At 51.9% G+C, this 22,357-nt stretch overlaps 12 protein-coding genes across 12 annotated transcripts; 6 read left to right on the top strand and 6 right to left on the bottom strand.

The window, feature by feature from the left end:
- Nucleotides 1-15: 15 nt before the first annotated feature.
- PV08_09383 (uncharacterized protein) lies at nt 16-1,611 on the bottom strand (the record flags this gene model as incomplete). The annotated part of the gene is made up of 1 exon (XM_016383702.1): nt 16-1,611. One exon carries the CDS (start codon nt 1,609-1,611, stop codon nt 16-18), a length of 1,596 nt encoding a protein of 531 aa, XP_016232325.1.
- Nucleotides 1,612-2,376: 765 nt separating this feature from the next.
- PV08_09382 (uncharacterized protein) lies at nt 2,377-4,250 on the top strand (the record flags this gene model as incomplete). Its single annotated transcript, XM_016383701.1, has 2 exons — nt 2,377-2,928; nt 2,979-4,250. The coding sequence occupies 2 exons, from the start codon at nt 2,377-2,379 to the stop codon at nt 4,248-4,250; spliced, it is 1,824 nt and encodes a 607-aa protein (XP_016232324.1).
- A 750-nt stretch (nt 4,251-5,000) lies between these two features.
- PV08_09381 (uncharacterized protein) lies at nt 5,001-6,800 on the top strand (the record flags this gene model as incomplete). The annotated part of the gene is made up of 1 exon (XM_016383700.1): nt 5,001-6,800. One exon carries the CDS (start codon nt 5,001-5,003, stop codon nt 6,798-6,800), a length of 1,800 nt encoding a protein of 599 aa, XP_016232323.1.
- Nucleotides 6,801-6,884: 84 nt separating this feature from the next.
- Nucleotides 6,885-8,470, bottom strand: PV08_09380 (uncharacterized protein; the record flags this gene model as incomplete). The annotated part of the gene is made up of 2 exons (XM_016383699.1): nt 6,885-8,039; nt 8,186-8,470. 2 exons carry the CDS (start codon nt 8,468-8,470, stop codon nt 6,885-6,887), a joined length of 1,440 nt encoding a protein of 479 aa, XP_016232322.1.
- Nucleotides 8,471-9,242: 772 nt separating this feature from the next.
- Nucleotides 9,243-10,075, top strand: PV08_09379 (uncharacterized protein; the record flags this gene model as incomplete). The annotated part of the gene is made up of 3 exons (XM_016383698.1): nt 9,243-9,602; nt 9,660-9,827; nt 9,881-10,075. The coding sequence occupies 3 exons, from the start codon at nt 9,243-9,245 to the stop codon at nt 10,073-10,075; spliced, it is 723 nt and encodes a 240-aa protein (XP_016232321.1).
- A 442-nt stretch (nt 10,076-10,517) lies between these two features.
- On the bottom strand, nt 10,518-11,100 carry PV08_09378 (uncharacterized protein; the record flags this gene model as incomplete). The annotated part of the gene is made up of 2 exons (XM_016383697.1): nt 10,518-10,853; nt 10,990-11,100. 2 exons carry the CDS (start codon nt 11,098-11,100, stop codon nt 10,518-10,520), a joined length of 447 nt encoding a protein of 148 aa, XP_016232320.1.
- Nucleotides 11,101-12,181: 1,081 nt separating this feature from the next.
- Nucleotides 12,182-12,775, top strand: PV08_09377 (uncharacterized protein; the record flags this gene model as incomplete). Its single annotated transcript, XM_016383696.1, has 4 exons — nt 12,182-12,346; nt 12,432-12,559; nt 12,617-12,656; nt 12,716-12,775. 4 exons carry the CDS (start codon nt 12,182-12,184, stop codon nt 12,773-12,775), a joined length of 393 nt encoding a protein of 130 aa, XP_016232319.1.
- Nucleotides 12,776-13,016: 241 nt separating this feature from the next.
- PV08_09376 (secondary thiamine-phosphate synthase enzyme) lies at nt 13,017-13,755 on the top strand (the record flags this gene model as incomplete). Its single annotated transcript, XM_016383695.1, has 2 exons — nt 13,017-13,505; nt 13,597-13,755. The coding sequence occupies 2 exons, from the start codon at nt 13,017-13,019 to the stop codon at nt 13,753-13,755; spliced, it is 648 nt and encodes a 215-aa protein (XP_016232318.1).
- Nucleotides 13,756-13,812: 57 nt separating this feature from the next.
- Nucleotides 13,813-14,716, bottom strand: PV08_09375 (uncharacterized protein; the record flags this gene model as incomplete). The annotated part of the gene is made up of 2 exons (XM_016383694.1): nt 13,813-14,438; nt 14,497-14,716. The coding sequence occupies 2 exons, from the start codon at nt 14,714-14,716 to the stop codon at nt 13,813-13,815; spliced, it is 846 nt and encodes a 281-aa protein (XP_016232317.1).
- A 739-nt stretch (nt 14,717-15,455) lies between these two features.
- On the top strand, nt 15,456-16,399 carry PV08_09374 (uncharacterized protein; the record flags this gene model as incomplete). Its single annotated transcript, XM_016383693.1, has 2 exons — nt 15,456-15,527; nt 15,602-16,399. 2 exons carry the CDS (start codon nt 15,456-15,458, stop codon nt 16,397-16,399), a joined length of 870 nt encoding a protein of 289 aa, XP_016232316.1.
- Nucleotides 16,400-17,440: 1,041 nt separating this feature from the next.
- On the bottom strand, nt 17,441-17,824 carry PV08_09373 (uncharacterized protein; the record flags this gene model as incomplete). The annotated part of the gene is made up of 1 exon (XM_016383692.1): nt 17,441-17,824. The coding sequence occupies one exon, from the start codon at nt 17,822-17,824 to the stop codon at nt 17,441-17,443; it is 384 nt and encodes a 127-aa protein (XP_016232315.1).
- Nucleotides 17,825-20,358: 2,534 nt separating this feature from the next.
- PV08_09372 (histone H2A.Z) lies at nt 20,359-21,058 on the bottom strand (the record flags this gene model as incomplete). Its single annotated transcript, XM_016383691.1, has 3 exons — nt 20,359-20,603; nt 20,658-20,727; nt 20,957-21,058. 3 exons carry the CDS (start codon nt 21,056-21,058, stop codon nt 20,359-20,361), a joined length of 417 nt encoding a protein of 138 aa, XP_016232314.1.
- Nucleotides 21,059-22,357: the final 1,299 nt, after the last annotated feature.

Raw genomic sequence — 22,357 nt, 5'->3', positions numbered from 1 at the left:
GACCTTATATCGCCGTTACCTCCGCTTGGTAAAGTCAATGTAGGAAGTATGCTCCAGGACACGAGATTGGAGTTCGTCATGAAACAGCTCGAATCGACTCGTGATCCCAGGAGTGGCGTCCAAGAACTGTGTTGGAATCGTTGTTGCGTATTCTCGGTAGACGGCGGCGACTAATGTCGTGATCTCGGCCAGGGCCAGATGCATACCTATACACATTCTTGCGCCGCTTGCGAAGGGCCAGTATGCTCTTTTCATCTCCGCCATTTGGTCGTCAGAAACCTTGTCGTTCTCGAGCAGCCAACGCTCAGGGTTGAATTTCCGCGGATCGGGAAATATATCGGATCGATAGTGAAGGTAGTATGGCGCGACTCCGACTATAGTACCAGCAGGGATCTTGTAGCCGTCTATAACGGTGTCGACTGGACTTGTTCGCGGCTCGGATGCTGGTATTGGCGCGTACATTCTCAATGTCTCTTTGATGACCGCATCGAGGAATGGGAGCTTATCAACCACTTCAACCCTTGGCACGCCGTCATGATCGAGTGCCTCTGGTGGAATCGAAAGTACTTCTTGCGCCAGCCTCTCTTGAAACCTCTTGTTCTCCGGCTTGGACAATGCCCAAATCAGAAACATGGCGCTGTCACTTGTGGTGTCGACTCCTGCAAGAAACTCGTCGGCACATTCTGACGCAATGTCCATGTCTGAGAGTCCATCTGACCCTTTGACACTCTCGTGCCGCTTCCACAGAAGCCCCATTATCGACCTTGTCGTGGTCGGGGAGAGCTTTGATTCCGCCGAAGCTGCGTGGAATCTTTTCCAGGAATTGAAAGCGTACACCCGGACGCCAGTAAATGTTGAGGGCTTCTTCATGGGCAGGAAAGGGGCTAGCAGGCGCTCCGTAGTTTTGGTCCTACTGTAGAGCCATGTGGTGACCTTGGGAAAATTCATAGCACACCAGATCAACCTTCGACGAGCAGGATCAAATATGTCGTCCAGCAATCCTTGATGTTCCTTGTTTCCCGTCAGACAGCTGGTGCCCCCAAAATCGGAGCCAAAGATGAAGTGGCTGATAGTGTCCAGAGAGAAATAGTGTAGAGTTGTAAATGTCTCGACGCTGTGTCCCCCGTGGCTCTCTATCAATCGCAAGTAGTTAGTCACGTTCCTTTCGATCATCTCAGCGGCATGTCCTTTGAGTATAGCGCCCTTGGAAAAGGCCTGAGCTAGCAGCCGCTTTCTCTCAGAATGGGGTCTGACACCCCTGAAACTAAAGAGATTTGCGGTTCCATAGACATCAAAGATGCCATAGTAGAAAGGAGGCCTTTCGAACCCCGAGCCAGCACCGTATATTGAACGCACGGCGGACGTGCTGTTGAACGACACCTCCCGCGGCCCAATCCTGACCACCGTGCCGTACTTCTCGTGTAATTTGCCGATCGTGACTGTCCTTGTGCCTTTCCAGTCCTCAAGGGAGAGGCGAATAGACGTCAGAGCCCACAGCTTAGGTCCTGAAATCTTCGACAATGGTGACAATGTCAATGGCTCCAGGATCACCTTATAGAAAGCCAGAGCCACGAGGCCTAGCACACAAAGCAGTGTGGTTGAACTCAACATGCTGGCTCTATTGGGGCGATAGATGAAAAAGGTTTGACACTCGCAATTATTCAGCGAGGGAAGTTCAGTGCCTTTGACTTATCTTCAGACTGAGCAGATCAAGCATAGCAGCACGTTATTTGAAGGCAGGGGTGTTTATCACCGGATGTATCCGTTCATCTTGATGTGAGAGGAAATGCTGATAGCGCCTACCTCCGTCGTGCCCAATTGCACTGAGCTCATTTTGGCACGAATCGACAGTCATTCGAGCCATACGTGAGTTCATGCAGGTGTACTGGGGATTAGTTATGCCCTTGTAACAATCCTTTCCGTCCGTTTCGGTTGGTTAGCGGGCGTCACGCAAAGCATGGGCAGTGATGGTCGAAACATGACAGACTGGCTGTGCTGAGCGCAGAGTAGTGTGTGTAATCCGGACGCCAAAGCGCGCTGTTCTTGAGGAACAAGTACCTGGTCAGAAATGAGCTCGGTGTTTATGGAATCCATAGAGATTCAGTTCCAGTGCATGGGATAGCTACCGTATGTGCTCCGTACTCCGTACTCGTACTGGATCTGCGGTCTGGAGGCCGGTCAGGAGATCCCGGTCTTGGCGTGGAAACGCGCGCATCGACGTAGAACGCGTGTTCGCGTCTCTACAATTCCCAGCATTCACCAGGTTGCTATGCAGGCCGCTCCTTAACCATCTACGTTTACTGCCTCCCTTTGTCGGAGACTGCATGCACCGACTCTTGTACTTTCTGTCTTTATATCACTTTGTTGTACGGCACTATGGAACCTCAAACCTCTGCCATGTCATGCGTTCCTTCCCACCCACCTCAGCAACTCACCCCTTCCAAGAAACGCAACTATGTCGGCGAGTTCGTACACGATCCTTCCTCTATAACACCGCCACTTGATTTCCAAAGCACTCCTGTGACTCGGTCACGTTCTGCTTCCCCTGCTCTCAGCACCGCGAGCACGCCTTTGACCGAGTTAGGGTCCACCCCTGTGATGAGTCCCTCAAAACCCGAGATGGCACCCTCCGACTCCAAGAAACGCAAGCTCACGTTTGCCGAGCGAGAAGTCGAAAAGGCCTTAAAGAGGCAGGAAAAGGAAGAAAAAGAACGACAGAAAGCCGAGTCAAAGGCCAAGAAAGAAGAAGAAAGGAAGCAGAAAGAGGTAGAAAAGAAACGCAAAGAAGAGGACAAGAAGCGAAAAGAAGAGGAGAAGAAGGCCAAGGATGCTGTCAAGGAGGAAAAACAGCGACAGAAAGACGCCATCAAGGCCGAGAAGGAAGCAGAAAAGGGACGAAAAGCTGCTGAGGCCTTGAAGAAAGAGAGAGTATGCTGCTTTTTGAGTTCTTCTAGGACAAATGCTAATGCTTTTCCCAGTCACAAATGCGGATTGGCGCTTTCTTCGGCCGTCCTGTTGCAGCATCTACGCCTCCTGATAGCGCAGATGATGTATCAATGGGGACACGCAGTCGTCGATCATCAATTGCCTCTCTCGATATGGCACCACCACTGATTGAGACCAAGGCCCGTGAACCAGCAAATCCCGAGTTCAACAAATGGATTCTACCGTTCTTTGTCAGCGAAAACATGGAGTTGGCTCCGTTCAATCGCTTCCACAAGTCAACAACCGAGGCAACTTTACCGCTCAATCAGGGCATCAAACCAGAAAAGCTCAATACACAATTTCGAAAACGTAGACGGACGGCTCGGATTAAGCCTGTCAAAGCGATCTTGGAGGTCTTGGAGGAAATGAATGATTCGACAGACACAGGTTCGGCTCTTTCCGGCTATAGAGACCCGTTCGCAACGATCCCAACCAAGTACCTCTACTTCCATCAGGATGTTCGACCGGCATACCAGGGTACTTACACAAGAGTTGTCTCGCCTCGGACCAGTCGCAAGATTGCCGTCAACCCGGCTCATCGGGGTTTGCCAAACACAGATTATGACTACGACAGCGAGGCTGAATGGCAGGAGCCTGAAGAAGGCGATGTTGATCTGATGGACGAAGATGAGAAGTCAGAAGATGAAGACGCTGACGAGGAAATGGACGATTTTCTTGACGACGAAAATGACATGCTGAAGCGACAGACCGTGTCTGAATTGGAGCCCAAATCGAGTGGATTGTGCTGGGAAGGCACAAACACATCGCCCCAAGAAGGATTCGACCTTTCGGTCTATCGAATCGACGTCTTGCACGATTCAACCACATTTCCCATTGATCCGTTCTCGACGAAGCACTGGTCTGATACAGGCAGGCCATCACCTGCCAAGCGTGAAAAGACTCAGACAACGAACACACAAACGCCAATGCAGCCTCCGAGGTTGCCCCTGATGACAGTTGATCCCAACAGTGGAAGTCTGACTCTAACATCAGTTCAATCGGATGACATGCACGAGCAGGCTGGAAAGAAATCAACACAGGCCAAAGCCAAATCCGTCAAGCCGGTCAAATTGATTGATACAAACCTATTACCAGCTTTCAAAAATGCTGTATCAGGAAGTACTCTCACCAAGATCGGCTTAGTCGAAGTGCTGAAACAGCAATTTCCCAAATGTGCCAAAGATGCCATCAAAAACACTCTCGAGTGCATTGCCACGAGACAAGGCACGAAGGAGGCAGAAAAGAAGTGGGTGTTGACAGAGTAGGAGAGGTTTGGACAGAACTCTTCTGCGAAACGAGTATCAAGACCCCGTAAGTCTATCATATTGAGTATTACGGAATAGTGGACGCTTGTAAGTTGACCTGAGCGTGCTCAACACTATGTAATAGCAAGCAGTATCAATATGAGTGCAATGACATTATGATGTTTCGAATTGAATAAGAGCTTGCCCTCATTCCATAGCTTGATCCGGTCACGCCTTGTCAGTTCACATCGAGATAGGTAGACATCGGGCCTAAACTCACGGAGTAGTCCATACTGTGGTTACCTTGGGCGAGAGTCTGTCGTAAAGGACGTGGTGACGTTGTTATTGGCCGACGCGCAGCGGCGTTTCCCGGCCGCGAAGGCGTAGCCTGAGACTCTCATCGAGCATTCTACTGGTTTAACGCGCACGTTTGTTGGAGCATGACATTCTACCGTAATTTCTAGCAGTCAAGACTATCGAAGGCTGTCCCGGTATGAGAACTTAAATAGATGCGTGTCTCGGCAACGATCCGAGGGCTAGGCTTGAGAGGCTTGATGTTATCAATGACCACGTTGTCGATATCCACTCGACCTTTTATTTCACCTGATACAACCGATCCCGTTACTCCGTAACGGCGCTCGAACTTGTTCATTACCATCATTTGTCTTGTTGATGCCCAAGACAGGTATTGATTTCTGGACAGTGTAATCAACAATACATTTTCTTATCTTGATCATCGCTAAACGACGGGAATTCCAACATCGAATCAAGATGGGCGACGCTGGCCCTTGTTCACCTACGCTGTTGACAGGCCCGGCTGGCCTCCCATCTGCCAACCCGACCAAGGCCTTCTGGCAGACATCACACCCGAACCCGGTGGCGAAGCACCGCTCGACACCCGGTCTCCCGGCGACGGCAGACATCGTGGTCATCGGCACCGGCATCTCGGGGACATTTGCAACGCATGAGATCCTGACCACCGCCGCCGCCGCCGCCGGGCAAGCTCTGAACGTCGTGGTCCTCGAAGCCCGCACGACGTGTTCGGCCGCGACGGGCCGCAACGGCGGACACTGTCAACCTCTCGTGCACGCGGAGCGGCCTGCCATCATCGACTTTGAGATGCGCAACTACGCGCACATCCGCGACCTGGTCAAGCTGCACGACGTGCCGTGCGACTTTCGCCAGATCCCCGGCGTGCTGGGTTTCTGGAACAAGACGTACTTCGACGAGGCCAAGGCCGCGCTGCAGGGCTCTCTCGTGACGGCGGAGCACAGAAAGCTTGTCGAGGTCGTCGAGGCGCCCGAGGAGCTACAGAACCTGAGACTGACGGGGGGCGTCGTCGGCGCCATCGTGCAGACTGTCGCGGCGAGTTTGAGCCCGTACAAGCTCATGATTTGGCTTTGGGGGGAAATGATCAAGGAGTACGAGAGGAGCGAAGGCGGCGGAGGACGGTGGGAAGGAGGAGGAGGATGGGGAGGAGGTGGAGAATGGCAGGGAGGGCGAGGAGGACGAGGGGGGTGGGGAGGGGGAGGAGACTGGCGAGGAGGAGGTGAGTGGCGCGGGGGACGAGGAGGTGGAGGAGGAAGTTGGGAAGGCGGAGGAGGATTCGGGGGAGGAGGAGAATGGGACGATGGCGAAGGAGGAGGAGGGAGATGGGGAGGCGGAGGCGGAGGCGGAGGACAATGGAGAGGAGGCGGCGAATGGGGAGGCGAAACTTCCAAGGTAACCTTGAATCTACAGACCGAGACGCCCGTTGCGAGCATCCAAGAGGTACAGGGGGGCCACGGCTGGACGGTCAAGACGAGCAGGGGCGAAGTGCACGCGAAACAAGTCATTCTCGCGACGAACGCCTACACCTCGCATCTGATGCCGGAGTTCGAGGCTTTGATCTCGCCCGTACAGGCTCAGATGTCGGCGCTGTTGCCGCCGCAGGGCTCGCCGTTCCGGGAGCGCCTGATACCCATGAGCTACGGGATGATGGGCGTCGAGGGCCAGGATAGGGTCATGAGCGATTACCTTGTCCAAAACCCGATCTTGGACGAGGATGCGGGAGGAGTCGTTGGCCGCGGTGGACATCTCATGTTTGGCGGCGGCCGAGCGCAGGCCCGAGGGAACGGCGTCGGCGTGAGCGACGACGACTATGTCGACCCTGACGCCGAGGCGTACTTGAGGAGTCTACCTGAACACCTGAACTTGGAGGCTGAGGAGGAGGCTGGTGGGGCACCACAGACAACCACTGGCACGGGCACGAGCAAGAGCGGACTGCTGGACATCGCGGCCTCGTGGACCGGCATCATTGGGAGCTCGGCAGACGGCCATCCTTGGGTTGGAGGTGTGCCGGGACGCGATGGTCTGTTTGTCGCAGCGGGCTATAGTGGCCATGGCATGACGAATGCTGGACTGTGTGGTAGACACGTTGCGCAGTTGGCGCTGAAGAGCTTGAAGGGCGAGGACTGGAAGGCTCTGCAGGCCCACGGGGTGGAGCTCGCCGAGCAAGGCAAGGGTGGTGTGCCGAGAGAGTACGTGATCACGCAAGAAAGGATCGACGCAGCGCGAGGAGTGAGGCCGTGAGTAAACGAGTGGGTCGCAGTGTATACGCGACTAGTCGATAAATTCTATAGAGAAACTACGTTAGCGATATCGCCCGTCCCCATCTCAGGTTGGACCACTATCCAGCCGTTCTAGCTCCTTGTCTCGCATTGTATCCAACCGTCCATATGTCTGGGGTAGCGCGCCGTTTGGTCTGTAGAAGCTGAGTCCGTAGGTGAAAAGGACAAAGACTGCCCACGCAGCGGTGAGGTATGCCGTCTGTGGTGCTCGCATTGCCATGCCTTGAGCATAATCCACGCTCAGACTTACTGCGAAGAGCCAATGGAGGATAGGTTTGAACAGCAGCAAGGCGGCATTTGGCGGGGATTGGAGCGGTGCCGTGACCGAACTAAAAGACCGACTCATGTATCCCGACGCTGACTTCTGCCACAAAGACTCATCACGCAGCATAAGGATTTGAAGCTCGGCGCTGTGGAGACCAATGGTGATGAACGACTGGAGAACAACGTACAGTAATAATATCCCGAAGAGATTAGCTTCGGAAACGTAGTCGGGGCCCAATCCGCCATGGCGGTTTTCATACACCTCGTTGTGAACCTTGAAGAATTTGAGAAAGATGGTCATTGTATTCGGATCATCCACTTCGTTGCCATTGGTCGAGGTAGGGAAGAATGCCCAATTACCATTTGGTTGATTGCGGATACCGTACGGAATGAGCAGAGCCGTCCAAACAACGAATGCGAGAAACACAATCGTCACGAGGACAAGGACAAGACGAATCCTCGGGCGTGAAGCGTAGGGAGACCGTCTTCCGTTGGTCGGAGAAGATCTGGACTCGGATATCTCAGGTTGCGTAAGTAGACTATCGCTGCGCGACCGAGTCGCTGCTAGAGTTGTAAGTGGACTCGAGTCCCAACTGGCGAACGTTTGACTTTGAAGACACCATATTGAAAGAGCACATTGCACAAGTATCGCGATACCCAAGCTTAAAGGTCCAACACGGCTGAAGTTTGCATCGTGGCTGTGTTTTTTCCATTCTTCTGCGGACGATCCCAGATCTTCCGCTTGGATCACATAGGTGTTGCGAACGACAATGACAGATGAAGCTCCGTAGCTGAATGACAGCGTAATGAAATAAGCAATATTGGCCAGAAGTCCATTTGCAGGCGTCTTTTGGGACACTGTGAGCAGACGGAGACTGCTGTTGAAGTCGAGTCTGCCTTCGCGGGAGAGTGCCCACCGCAGTGAAAGACTGTGTATCTGTCCGCAAGATAATGAGTTAGCAAGCGCTTTGGGACCAAGCTGTTCGGGTATTATCTCCAGCAGGCAATGGCCCTGCTCGGAGCTAAACAGATTGTTCCAACAGAGCGGCCATCAAGGACAGAAGGGGAACACGCATTACTTACATAGCCATTGATCTCCGTTATAATGAGCACCGCAAAGTCGATGCCGAGGGTGAGCAGCTCCAAAACTACTGGCGAGAATGCTATGGCATCATCTTCGCCATTGAATTTGTGCGGTACGACGCAACCCAGGACGAAGAAAGTGATTCCAACCAAGATGCTGAAGCCCAGGCCAATCAGGCAGGCTTGCCTCGTGCCCGAACCCTTCTCGTAGGTCACATCGCTCGGGGTCTGCAATGTCTCCTGCCCACTGTTTGCTAATTCATGATACTCAGCTTCTGACCGCATTACTCTAGAGACTTGGAGCCTGGATGTTAGAAACTCATGGGAGCCGAAGTATTTGTGACTTTTCCATGAGCGGAAATCTTGAGGAGTCGAAAATGTGCAAAGACGCTGTAGAAGGAAAGGGTCCCATCACGAGTTACAGCGCTTGGAAAGACCAAATCGGGCGTGACTAGGTAGTCTAAACATTCAAAAACAGTTACAACCGTGGAGCAGGAATCTAGGGGTGGCTTATCACTCAGGCATCCCGCATATCTTTTCAAATTGGGGCGAGAACGCCTGGTGATGTGGGACACTCTCTCGTCAACTTGCCTTGCATTTCAAGGTGCTAGCCTCGTGTGGTACTCTCTGAGGAACCAGGATTGTGAAACCTGGGCAAAATGGCATGGTCAAACATGGGGCGGTAAGTGGGTGGCCTTAATATTGCTGTTGTTTTGCAAGAGCCCCGTCCCGAATTATTCTGTCTCGCGACGTTCGATATGCTGTAAGTTTCGGCGAACATGCAGCAGTGCGTTTCGAAGTAAATACCGAGCGCGGCTGTGGTACAATCTTCCCTCCCTTACGCATAGGTCTGAGATGGTGTTGTTGGGTGATATGAGAAGAGGTGTTGCCATAGTTGGATAAGTACTTGTATGCTTCACCGTAGGGCAATGTACTCCACCCGCCAAGAATCCCGATATGCAACTCCTCTGATTGGTTGCACCCTCTCAAGCTCAATGACCTCCAGATTCAAACGAGCAACACATACAACCATACAGGGCTCTACACTCCTGCCACCATGTCGTCCTTAGTCCCCTCGCTGCGGGCGGCAGTCCCTCGAATCCTATCACGAACATCATGTCGTCCCATCTCTGCCTCAGCCCGCCTCCTGCGCCAGGGTCCCGGAACAGGAGAGAACTTCCAACAGGCCAACGACCCAACATCACGGAAACTCACTCCCAACGTGTCTAAGACCGACGAAACCCCCGTTGACTCCATGGGCGCTTCAGATGCACCACTACAAGAATTGGTCCCCGATGGCGAGAGAGCTCGACAATTACAAGCACCTAATAGAGCAAAACCATGGTCTCGGAGCCAAATGCCCAGAGAGCTCGCAATGACAGGACCGAGATTTGAACAGACGATCATCGAAGCGCAGGTATGCCTTGCGCCACGCTTCAAGAGACCGGAAGATGTACTAAGAACTGTGTTATAGCCTGCCCCGTATGCCGCAATCGAGCTCATCCACAAACAACCCGTCCGATGGGTTGACGATAAACGGGTCGCATGTGACGGCGGTGGTGGTCCCTTGGGCCACCCAAAGATCTATATCAACGTGGACAAGCCACAAATCTGTTGGTGTACTTACTGCGGCTTGCCATATGTGAGGATGACCTGAGATCTTGATTTCTAGAGTATCCCGCTGACAAGGAACAGGCCAAAAAGGAACACAAGAAATATCTCGAGTCACTACCGAGCACAACTTACCCACTAGCACCAACCGGCGACCCTATGGAAGTACAAATGCCGGCCACACCTAGTCAAAAGGGAGAGATCCAGGGACAATATCCTCAAATAAGAGGAGAGCATCTGGCTGAGTCTTTGGGTGAAACTGCCTTTGAACAGAGATGATTTTTGATGGGCGGAGATTGTACATATCACAAAAATAAGCCTTCAATCAAGACAGGAGTTGTACGATGGCAGGGTGCCTTGATGGTGATACTTCTTCAATCCGACTTGTACACCCACACGGCGGCATGTCGCCCCGAGATTCAGAAAGCAACACTGACCGTTTGAGGCACGTTTTAACGCTCTCTGTGCAAGTTGGCGGGCTCAAAGTAACAGAAAACAGGTCCTTGTCATCCACTTCCTTCCTTTCTCTTTCTGCTTTTGTCTAAGGTTACATGGCAGGACGGAATGGCTCCTTCAGCCTCGTCTTGTGTCTCGCACCCAGGGGGCATCGGCTCGTGCATTGTCGATTCCAATCCTGGGTTCCATCGTCACTACCGGCTCCAAGAGCCACAGAGGGTCGAAACTGTCCTTCAAACTTGGCAGAGATATCTGTCGCCCTTCATCATTCCTCGTATTCCGTTGTCCGCTCTCCATTACCCATGTCCCTGGGCCCCTTCCTCTCCGAGCTGGGTTCGACCTTTGATTGCGTACCTTGCCTGCCTCTCCCCAGTCGATTACACACCGCCAACAGCTTCGATTGAATTTTTAGATAGAGCTTGTTTTTGAGCTCTGGCGACCACTCCATCTCTTCAAAACAGTTCATGATGTCCTCTATCAACTCCGGCCAATCTCCTTTACTCAAAATCTTCCTCCTCAGCTTGAGTGCTTCAAGATCCGTTTCATTCCTCGCATGCCATTCAAGTAGGTTCTCAAGATCGGAAGGCCAGTGTTTTCTGGTCTGGATTCATTAATGTCAGTCTAATAAGAACCTTTCAACTGCAACATCATGTAGATACTCTTTCATCATGTCACAATTTGATCTTCTTTATTGTCGAACAGGTTCAAATGAATAGACAAAGCGAGTTATCACGCACAAAATTGCGTTGAAGAGTATCGACATGATCTTTCGAGTCATCACCTACCACAATGAACTGTTGATCCAGTACAGTTTTAACTTTAGGCTTAGGCTTGATGCCCTCCTCCATCCTCGACAAATCTTCAGTCTCCACCAAAGATGAGGAATCCTGATCCTGTAGAAGTCATGTAAGCATGTGCTTCAGGTCCCCAATGGAGTCGCGTCACGAGCCTTGTATGTCTGTGTCGAGATTGAACTGCGGCGGATCTGTTCGACTCAGTTTCGATCGATGATGTTCGTAAACCGAGTGAGATCTCAGATTGAATTCGATCGCTAGTGTAAAGTGACGTTGTACACTTCGACAAAAGTAGCCCCTTGGTTTGTGCCTAATCCGAAGGGGTAAAGTCAGTTTCCACCCTTGGTATTGCTTTCCACCCCCCTTTGCTCGATAATCCGCACATGCGATTGATACTGAGTTGAATCCAGAGGTTGGGATTCCCAAGCTCGTCCCGGTTCTCGACCCTTGGCACCTCGTCTTTTGCAGGCAAAGTACTAGATAGTAACCAAGAATATATCGAGAGGTACTTGGTCGAGAAATGTGTGCTTCTGGGGAAAGACCAATCGCAGCATCATCTCGCATCGGGGGACCCGACCCTGCTGGAAGCCGGGACACCCATGCTCGTGTGCATGGCTAGCTCAGCCTCTGCTTCAAGGGTCTTGCAGGTACGAGGTAGTTGACAGGCCCGGCGAGCCCGGACGATTGATATATCAAAATGTGATATATCATATATGATAGATCCGAAATAAAGCGTCGAGCTTGCGGGGCTTTTTAGTCCTAGTTAAAGGTCCTGGGGTCCCTGGTACCGGGCAATCATGCTGGTCCCCCAGGGGCCCAGACTAGAGAGGCGTCGAACCTTCAATGTTTCTCGAGGTCAGTGCTGGCGCGGGCTTTCGTGACGTTATAGCCTTGATTCAGACCGTCACCCGCTAGATGTCATATCCGCCCACTAACGTATAGTACAGAGCGCTAGACGTATTCGCTCAAGTCCGCCAAAGGCCGGCGTCCTCCGTCAAGAGGATGCGACATACAGAGGAACAGGTAGAGGCACGGCTCGACACTCTCACTTCACCACCTCGAGGCAAGTGTACGTCGAGAGTCACGAGAATCCGAGATCCAGCGCTTTCACCAATATCACACATTGCCCACAAACATGTCTTACACTCGGCAAGCTGTCTGGGCTCCCAATGCTCCAAAGCCGAACGGCAAATACAGTCATGTCGTCAAAGCGAAAAGTGGAATGGTGTACCTAGCCGGATGGATGGGCGATGATCCGGAAACGGGGAAAATTGTGCAAGGAGGCATCGAAGCGCAGACGGTAGGTGTTGATCCCGTCCCAAAAAATTCACCTCCGATGTATTGCATTCCGAAACAAGCAAGATGATTAACTTTCGCCGGGCTAGGAACGAGTTATTCTGAACATAAAGGCGTGTCTTGAGGCTTGCGGGTTGACTTTTGACAATATCGTCTCGAGACGAATCTACATCATTCCCATGCAAGACTACAGGAAGGTCCTCGAAGTGTGGGACAAGTGTGTTCACTCGCTCGCAAGCGAAGTTTTGTTTTGATGGCTGATTGGAAAAACTAGGTATTTCGAGGAACCGTATCCTGTATCGACGCTGATTGGGGTCTGTGATTCTACGACACTTCACAGGGATGTGAGATGTATACTGACTTTACTCTCTAGGTGACGTCCCTGGCGAAGGAAGATGCGTTGGTGGAGATTGAAGTGGTCGCAGAACAATAGTTGGCTTGGGGAGGGAGGCGACAGAGGAACACACTTAGTCACTTGGGGTTGATAGAGTATGAAGCGACGATGGTGATATTCAACGTCCCTGAAAACTAACGTGTTTGTGTTGAGAGGAACAATCCCCACGAGAAGCGGCGACGGACCGACTTGCTTGGTGGGGGATTCAACTAGGTAAGTTAGTGCATCTGACGTAGTTTGTCTGTCTGTGAGAATAAACCACATCAACCTTCTTCTCGATATGCCTACGACCAGCCTCGTGGACTCGAAATACTTCACCGTCACCTGTGTCCTTATCCTCATACTCGGCCTGTTTCCCGGTCTGCCACAGTTTCTCCTCGGACTGCCGCTTTGCGCCCTGAAACTAGCCTTTTCAACCCGTCAATTTTCATCGCCGTCCAACATCGTCACCTGTCCAACCGGCTGTGCGCCTCTGGATTCTGTCGACATGTCGTCTTCCTGGTTCCAGAAAACCTTCACTCTGCCCTCCAAGTCCAGAGGCTCATACTTGATCACCGACCATGTTGAGTCGTCTCTGCCGGAGATCAAGGACTACAAAGTCGGGATTCTGAACCTGTTCGTTCAACACACCTCGTGTGCGTTGTCCTTGAATGAAAACTGGGATTCCGACGTGAGGGAAGACATGAGTGATGCTCTGGACAGAATCGCTCCCGAAGACCGGAAAGGCAACCTTTACAGACACTCTGCTGAAGGGTTGGATGACATGCCAGTGCGTATACCCAGATTCTCAGAGAGGGAGAGAGAGAGAGAGAGAGAGAGATGCGTTCAATGTCTTGGTGAGCTAATGAACGGTTTGTTAGGCACATATAAAATCAGCGTTGATCGGAGCAAGTGTGACCATCCCCATCACTAATGGTACATTGAACATCGGCACGTGGCAGGGGATTTGGTATCTAGAATTCCGGGCATCGAAACACACGAGAAAAGTGGTTGCGACGATTCAAGGAGAGAAGCGATGAGAAATGCGAATCGCTCTCGAAGGATATATACACAACAATCTATAGGGTCGGTTGTATCTATTTCTTCACTTGTGACTTTTTGCTGCTCCAGACCAGCCATGCCAACACCATGCACCCCTTGACTCCGGTAGCAATCCATAGAGCCCCAGAGTAGCCGATCGATGTCTTGATCAAAGCCCCAGACACAGTTGCGCCGCAGAATAACAAAACCGCTCCCAGTGCTCGCCTGTTTCGATCCGGATCCTGGACTAGACCCGCTGTGAACAGGTCCGGATCGCTCATCAAGTCGCAGAACAAGCTCGTCAAGACCACGGTCGGCAAGGCATTGTACTTGAGCACACGACTCGCGACGATCTGTCCCGCACTCTGGAACGCCAGGAGAGCAATCGGACAAAGCTCGTGCCACGGGAACCTGCCTCGACCATCGGCTGTCTCTGAGAGGTCTGTTTCCGCAACTAGATTGCCAGAAATCAACGACGCGGTGATGATCATGAACAGGGTCTGGATGAGGAATGAGGAGGTGATGACCCATCGTTTCAGCGGTCCCAGGTATCGATGATATCTCGAGAAGAACAATGCGCCGAGACAAAACGACAGGATGGCGACCAGCGATTTCGTCCAGGTGTACTTTGGGATGGTGCTGGGCAAGTCGCTGACCCCGAGACCCGCAAATATGGTGTTTCCTAGCCATGAGAGTTTAGTCGAGGACCGAGCGAAACGTGGGGAACTGTCGCGACATACCAGTCTGCATTCCGACGAAGCAGTCCCAGGTGTTGAAAGCTATAGAATCGACCATTCCGGTCGTGAAAAAACACGCGAGCAGAATCGTGTCTGCCCATGCCGTGTCGACATCGTTCACGAACCGTAATCGCAACCTCGTCGTCCAAGGTAGACTGTCAAGGGGCAGCTCTTTTGATGTCTCCATTGCCTGAGGGCCATCCCCGGACAAGGGAGTGTCCATGCTTCTTATCACTGATGGGTGGGATATGAGGATGTCGTGATGTGATGTGACGATGACGGTGTGTCCAAGAGATAAGGGGAGGAAAGAATCATGTCACCTTGTGGTGGTGCCCGTCGCTGATCAGTACATATTTGTTATTTACCTGTTTAATTGGATTTTTTTTTCATGTGCAATTGCGCAATACCATGCTTCCACGGAGTAGCCTCCGCCTCTTCTTTATCGGCGACTCCATCCTTGCCTGAATGGCATTTGACAGGAAAAGGTGACAATCTTGAGCTCCAGCCTTGCCGACTGAGAGATTAAAAGTGTGTGGCTGTGGCTGCCCGGTAAAATGTTTATCCTCCCGCCGCTTGGCCTCTCTAGCCTCCCCGTCCAAGTACGATTGTCGGTTTTTCCGGGGCCTTTGGACAATGCATCGCTTCTCCGTGCTTTAAACATTTTTCCCGCGCCTAATGTTTATGAGCATTGCTCAATCGATCCTTTTACGGGCATAATTTCACACAGCGGCTTCACAGTACTAGAGACTGGCAGACTCGTGTGTCGTTGAGCAGGATTCGTCACGATTGATGTTGTCGTCGACCAACCTGCGCTTGTCTACGGTCTGAGAGAGACTACACGAGACAACACTGTCGTGCAAGTGGCCTTGATTGCAACTACTAACTACGATTCACACCCATGTTAGCCTAGCATCTACAGTTATTTTATTTTTGCAGAGGTGTGACAAAGAAAGAGAACCGAGATGGCAGGACTCAGCACCCAAGGCGCACAGGCGCAACCGAAGTCCATGTCTTCGCGTCTCTTGAATATGAAAGTGAGTTTTTGAACATCGTCCGCCGCGTCAGTCCTACGGAGATCGGTCACTGATTCAGGTTATTGGATGGACAGTTTATGCAACGTGCAGCAGCCTCCACTGCTACCTCACCAGCCGCAGCGACACAATCGTCTTCGTCGCCGGGAGTAGTACATCAACCTTCAAAAAGACGTCGCATTGATTACGAGACATCGTCTCCTTCGTCGACACCAGGAACGCCCCAGACACCTACCACCGAACCACAAATATCCACATTTGGGCAATCAAGAGGAGGCATAAGTACGTTCGACCGCGGAGAAGGCGCAGACACAGAATGGGTTCTCGATCTGAAGATGACGTTTCCCAACCCGAGTCAGACCGCACACGGTTCAAGGAAGGACGGTGACAGAGTCAACGGAACGCGATTCAACCAACTCTCACAAATCACTGATGGAGATTCCGATTCCGAGGAGGATGATATCTGGAACAACGGACCTCCTGGACGCCAAACCTACGGCTCGTTCAAGACGAAACGCGGATCCAGATCGCAGGCAGCCAGAGATGTGGGCAACGGTGCCGACTCCCCGTCGGACGAGTCAGACGGAGAAGAGGGAGAGGAGCATGATCATTCAAATCATCGCACGCCGACGAGGAATCGGAAAAAGGCAGAGTCGAAGGGCGATGATTCCGACGAAGAAATGAAACAAGTTCGGAGAGCCATTGAGGCAAAGCATCGCAATATGTCGGGACAAGGGCAGGTGCATCGGGGATCTCCTGGCGGAGGTGGATGGAATTCTCGTTCACCCGTCGCCGGAAACCCAGGTCAAGGACCAAAGAGGCGACGAGAAGAGGGAAATTACAAGGCTCACAAGAAGGCCAGGAAGACGATTTGAAGCGAGGAGAGAAAGGTGATGAAGAGGTGCGAGGTACCGATGGTTGTTGCGAACGATCTATGTTTGTACTGCTATTTCGCGGTCGACTTCGCTGATGGAATTACTTATTACTCTCTACCTCGATGAGGAGAGTTCTAACTACCCGGAGGGACTTCCCATCATGCTTCTTCCAAGATACAATCAATGGACGGGGCTAGGTCACCACAGGTGAAGATTGTACGATGCTTCCCGGAGCCTTTCTTGTACGCCCCGGATGGAAGTTGTTACAACTAACTTGATCTCTAATGGATGCTAGTACTTTCAGGGAATCTAGCATCTGGATAAAGATGCAAGATGCAAGCAGAGCGTGATCTCAAATAGGTACCTGAGGTATGCCGAGTATCGATCTCGCCTCTGGATGGTTTTCGTCGTAGCTCTTTGACACTACCTCCCTACTCTGCTCGTACGCTGGATGAAGAGATGTCACTCACTCACATAGTCCCAGGTCCTGCTCCTTCTACCTCTCCTGACCTGACGTGCCCCTTCGTCCTGCTCTTTTTCTTCCCACATGAGAACACCAAGTTGAGGTAGGTAGGTACAGTTTGACGATCAAGTAGGTACCTCAAAGCTTGGCTAGGTACGGGTCTCGTCTCGAATGTGTCCAACTTTCTCAACTTCCGTAATGCCTATTCAACCACTCTGCATTCGCGGCCGCCCGTCTCTGGAGCCTGGCGGCCTCCTTCATATCGTTCATGTAGTCCTGTGCCTGCCCACTCTCCCTCTCTCTCCCCAAGTCTCTGTCGTTACCGCCGCCGTATCCGTGGTGATCATATCCGCGAAGAATGGAGCAGTAAGGACCATTACGACGAAAGCCTTGATGACCATGACCGTGACCGTGACCGTGATCATGATGATACCTGAGACCGCGACTGTGCCCGGGCCCATGCCCATGCCCATGCCCATGCCGGGCCCGACTCTTCTCACCGCCGTCTCGTACAGTGTAGACGCGAATCTCTGACGCTCCATCATCACCGTATTCGATTTCCTTTTTGCGAATCTGAATCATCCCAGCCGGAGTGTCCGAGTGTTGGTGTCGGTGTTGGTGTCGTGCTCTTCTGCCGCCCCGCTCTCGTTCTCGCTCTCTTTCTCTCGCGTGGTCTCGTGGCCACCAAGCCCTCCACCCGCGCGAGCGACCGCGGTCACGATGTCGCCGCAATGCTGGCCATAATGTCCACTCGTCATAAAAGTCTTCATGTGTAGTCCATGCGCTTGAACCGTTGGACGACAGGCTCCACGCGCGTGATCGTCTTCCCCTTCTTTCTCGTCCCCGTCTTCCTCGAACACGAGATCGACCTCGACTCCAATTTCGACAGCTTCGACTTCGACTTCGTCCTCGACATTGATCTCTGTCGTTGTCACGATAAACATACTCGGCCTCTTCGTCATCGTCGTCGCCATCATCATCATCATTCCGCCTTCCGGCCCCGGGGCCCCTCCTCCATCTCCTCCTCTCGTCGTCTATCTTTTCCCACTCACACTGTCCGCAAGCCTGGGGGTATTCGCCGTGTCTACACATGCGTATTCTTCTTCGGCCTCGAGGGTCGGCAAGGTCACGGTACACGGGTTGTCCCCCTCGATCATGCCCTGACAGGAGATTTATGCATTGCGGGCCGTCTTCGAGGTCGTGAATTCTGCGGCCGAAACGATCCATCTTCCCTGTATCTCTGCTTTTGCTTCTGCTACTGCTTTGGCTTTGGCTTCTGCCTCGGTTTCGGCTGCGGCTTCGGCGTCGGCTTCGATCTCTGTATACCTCAAAATAGTCATGTTAGCCACGCCTCATTTAGTTTTCCCTCGTGGGATAAGTGGCACGTTTGCTTCGAGAGTGACTTGTGTGTGTACTTGATCCAAATGTCCCATATTTGCCGAGCTCATTTGTAAACGCTGTCACCCACACCCAATGCAGCCAAGGAAAGAAGAAGAAGGGCAGACATCCAACAACAAAGAAGAGGGGAATCGGGGTTGACTTTCGAATGATATTTGACTGGCTGACTGACCTTCTCTCTGTAGCTCTATTCCGACTCCTCCCTCTTTCTACACCGGCGTGATGAGTAGACAATATCGGTGATCGTCCTTTCTTTCCTCTCAATCTTCCCAGGAAGCGGACTGTATGGCCCTTGACGTTTGGTTTCGAGTCAGGCCGTGCCGGGTAGACACGTTGGTATTCGGTGCTATCAATGTCAGAGTCCGCGTTGGATGTCGATGGCATCTCTCGCTTTCCGTTGCCGCGTCTCGAGCAGGAACAAAGGTGCGACCCTTGTGATATGTGGCTTGCTGCCCTGCCGGGTGGCTCTCGATCTCCCAAGACAAAATAAAAAGATAGGAAGTTAGGACTGAAAGAGTGGTTGTAAAACAAACTGTACTTGACGAGCTCGGATCGCAAACGTGATCCGAGTACAAGTGTCCTCGAAGAAGAAGAAGAAGGAGAAGAAAACGTAGGCGCCCAGCCAGTAAACATGGCAAAGGAGCATGCGAGGCGCCTTTCTATATCATGCCCGAAGAAGGACTGTAAACTATCATGGGCAAATGAGCCTCACCGTGTCACCGGGCCAATTTGGACGGTTCAAGCAATCAAACTCAGAACGTAAAGACAAGTGAGTGAAATGCTTGTCACACAGAATTTCTGTTTCCAGCGCCCGACGCGGCACTGAGGAGCGATTTGGCCCTGTGTTTCTCTGGACGAGGCATTCACGAGCCCGGCCTGTAGCGGATCGCTTTGCTCAACCCACTGATGACAAGTTTTGTATCAGTTGATATTCCTCGACTCCCATCACTCATAAGTAGTGCGCAAAGGAGAGTATATTGACGCACATGGGCTCTCCATCCATTATCGCATGAAAGCAGAAGCACCATCCAGGGTGTGGTAAAAGGTGTACCTTGAAGAGAGCCGGCGAAAGACGAATCCGCAATGTCGGTCGCCTTCTGTCCCAGAGCAGTCAGTCAGACAACTTACTTACCAGCCTTCACCAGACACGCTCACACATCAAGCAATGCTTTCTTTCACACGCCTCATCTCTCGTTAGCGGGTCTCAGCCTTCGAGTTCTTTGGACAGGTACATCTTCGGCGGTTCCACCGCCCGGTGCCACTCTCAACACGTATCAAGTCGAGGTGATACATACCCTCGTTGGATCCAATCACAAATCCTCCTGCTTCCACAGTCCCACCCCCAGGCGTACAAATCCCCGACTTGCCGCAGGCTGTCGCTCACGAGTCAGGCTCAGCGGTGACCACCAGAATACCCGGAGGGCGCAGTATAAGCAGTACAGAGACCACAGAAGTCGTTCTGCACATGCAAGTTCAATCGAGGCGCTGGGGGGTGAAACTTCTGATGGCGTTTCGAGGCTGGGTAGATACTGGTGATACCACACTCGGCACAGCTCTTTCGTCACTCATATCAACAGCATGGCCATCTGATTGAGGTTTGAAAATGCTCCAGTGGTCGATGTGCAATGAGATAAATCATGGCACCTCAAATTCATGCAATTGCCCCGGAAAAATAGCTCATCTGCAAACGGCATAGGATCCAAGCACGCTGGTGCCTGATAACATGGAGGCAGACGGGATAACTAAATGACGCCTACACGCACGAGATCCCTGTGATAGATCAGAATAATTCCATACGAAAAAACTAGCAGAGGGTATTCTGTTTGAGCGAACCAGCCTCGCAGCCAAGTCGCAAACCGGTTCCTCTTCCAATACCGGAAAGCAGTAACAACACACACATGCAACGATAACCTCCTGGAATTCAAGATCCATTTTCTCTTTGATTGTTCGCAGAAAAACACATGTACCATCATCGCGTAATCAATTCAATGATTTCGCCCCCCGTAGCCTAGCAACGCCCTCATATCCGCATGATCGAAGAATGCCCCAGAGAAGCCGACGGTTCGACTTTGATTGCGTGTCTATTGTTGCATATACTCTACTCGGCCTTGCTCTTCTTCTTTTGTTCGACCTTGAGGAGGAGGGCTCTGTTGATATGGGGGAGAACACCACCGAAGGCGATAGTCGCGCGGATCAATGTATCCAGTTCCTCATCGCCACGGATTGCGAGTTGGAGATGTCGAGGGGTGATACGTTTGACCTTGAGATCCTTAGCAGCATTGCCTGCTAGCTCCAAAACTTCAGCAGTGAGGTACTCCAGAACGGCTGTGACGTAGACGGCAGCTGTGTAGAGAGTTAGCGTGAATCCATAGACCTTTGCGCGCAGGGAAGCCATACCTTTCGCGCCGACGCGCATCTTGTTCTGAGTGTTGTTCTTTAGGAAACGCTTGACTCGCCCACACGGGAACTGGTGAATGACGCGTTAGTACTTCTCAATCAATCCGCAAATAACGCGCGCCGCCATAGGAAGCGAAACCTGGATGGAGAAAATTCGAGAGGGCGGTGCTGCCTAATCAACACCGAAAATCGCCTGATCGGAAGGCGTCCACTCGCTGCGGGAGGGACAGTGTCCGTATTGAATCGGCAACAAAGCGCGCCTCTCGAACGGGCAGAGAAAAACATGTGAAGATGCCCACCTGCAAGCCAGCCTTTGCGCTGTGTGATTTCTGACTCTTGACGGAGGAGTCTTTCGCGCCTGTGGCTTTTCCGCCGATGCTCTTGCCCTTGCCTCCTGCCATTGCGAAAGCTGTCGATGAATGAGTTTTGGGTGTCTGATTGAATACGCGCCAAAAGTTGTGGTGGGATGCGATGGATGGAGTATTGACGACGCGTCTGGTGTGGTGTTGATAAAGAATGGCACGAGGTAAAAGCAAAACTGGGTGGCAGGTCAGTAGTAATGAGCAGGCGCAGACGGCTCGGAATAACAATGGATGCGCTAGTCCCGAAACGGTTAGTTATCACTTGGCATCTGGTTGTGCGACGCCTGCGTCCTCCGCGAGGATATCGTGCTGGTTGATGGCGTTGGTAGCCTCTGGGGATCTGTTGACTGAGTACAGCTTCTCTTGAGCAGAAATCTTCACGAGGTACATGCGCCAGTAAGGAAAAAAACGGTACCAAGAGAGGATCCTTGAGAGGGAGAGGGAGCTCAGCTCAGCGAGTCACGGCTCTACCTGTCCGTGCATCTTCCTCTGGGCGCAGACCGCAGAGTTGCACGAGCAGAATGCAAAGGCCAGACATCACAACAATACGATACAGGAAGACTTGCAGTCCTGAACACCTGACAACAATGCTTGGATATTGATCATGATAAGGGGTTGAGGTGAGGTGAAAAGCGAGCAGCTTCAGCATTCTCCAAGTCTTGGCATTTGCCTGATGTAATCAAGGGACTGATGTACAGCGGAAGGTACAGCGCGTTACGTGGCCGACGGCATATCCAACGACAAGCATTACCAGGACGTAGGTAATATTTTATATCTAGAGATGCCGTCAGCACGAGTCCAGTCAGAGTAGAGCATCTCCAAGAAATGCAGGACATGATTTTATAACGGAGAATTTCAGTATTACGTGCAGTAGCCCTCGAGCTTCTGCTAAGCTTATTAAACGAGTGTAACTTATACATCAGTTCCAGCAACACACCCATCGAGCCAGATATGGGAGACTAGCTCCGTCGTATCTAACCCGACATACAACAGGCTAGCCCGTGTCGTCTCTTGCTTCGAGTGATCCTCGATAATCAACGCCTAGACATGCACCGCCCGACCACCTCAGAATTCCACAAATGGAAAAGTATACAAATCAATCAATCAGTCTTCTCGGCGTTCTCATGAAATAAAATGCTGTATTGCCGCACCATGAAGCCTGTCAAGTCGTTACAACAATCTTTTTCTGTAGTCCAATCATGCAGTCGTGCAAGGCTGCCCTATGCGTCTAACTTTTGTTTTGGGTCGGAGGATGGTCGTGTCATTCGTGGATCATTGACTCGTCATTTGCTCGGTTGCCGAGCATCATCATAGGGGGTATATTGGGTGTTATGTCTC

This window comes from Exophiala spinifera (genome assembly GCF_000836115.1).
Source record: "Exophiala spinifera strain CBS 89968 unplaced genomic scaffold supercont1.7, whole genome shotgun sequence".
NCBI classification, from domain to species: domain Eukaryota; kingdom Fungi; phylum Ascomycota; class Eurotiomycetes; order Chaetothyriales; family Herpotrichiellaceae; genus Exophiala; species Exophiala spinifera.
Note: the sequence above shows the minus strand (reverse complement) of the source record. Positions and strands in the feature narration are given on the sequence as shown.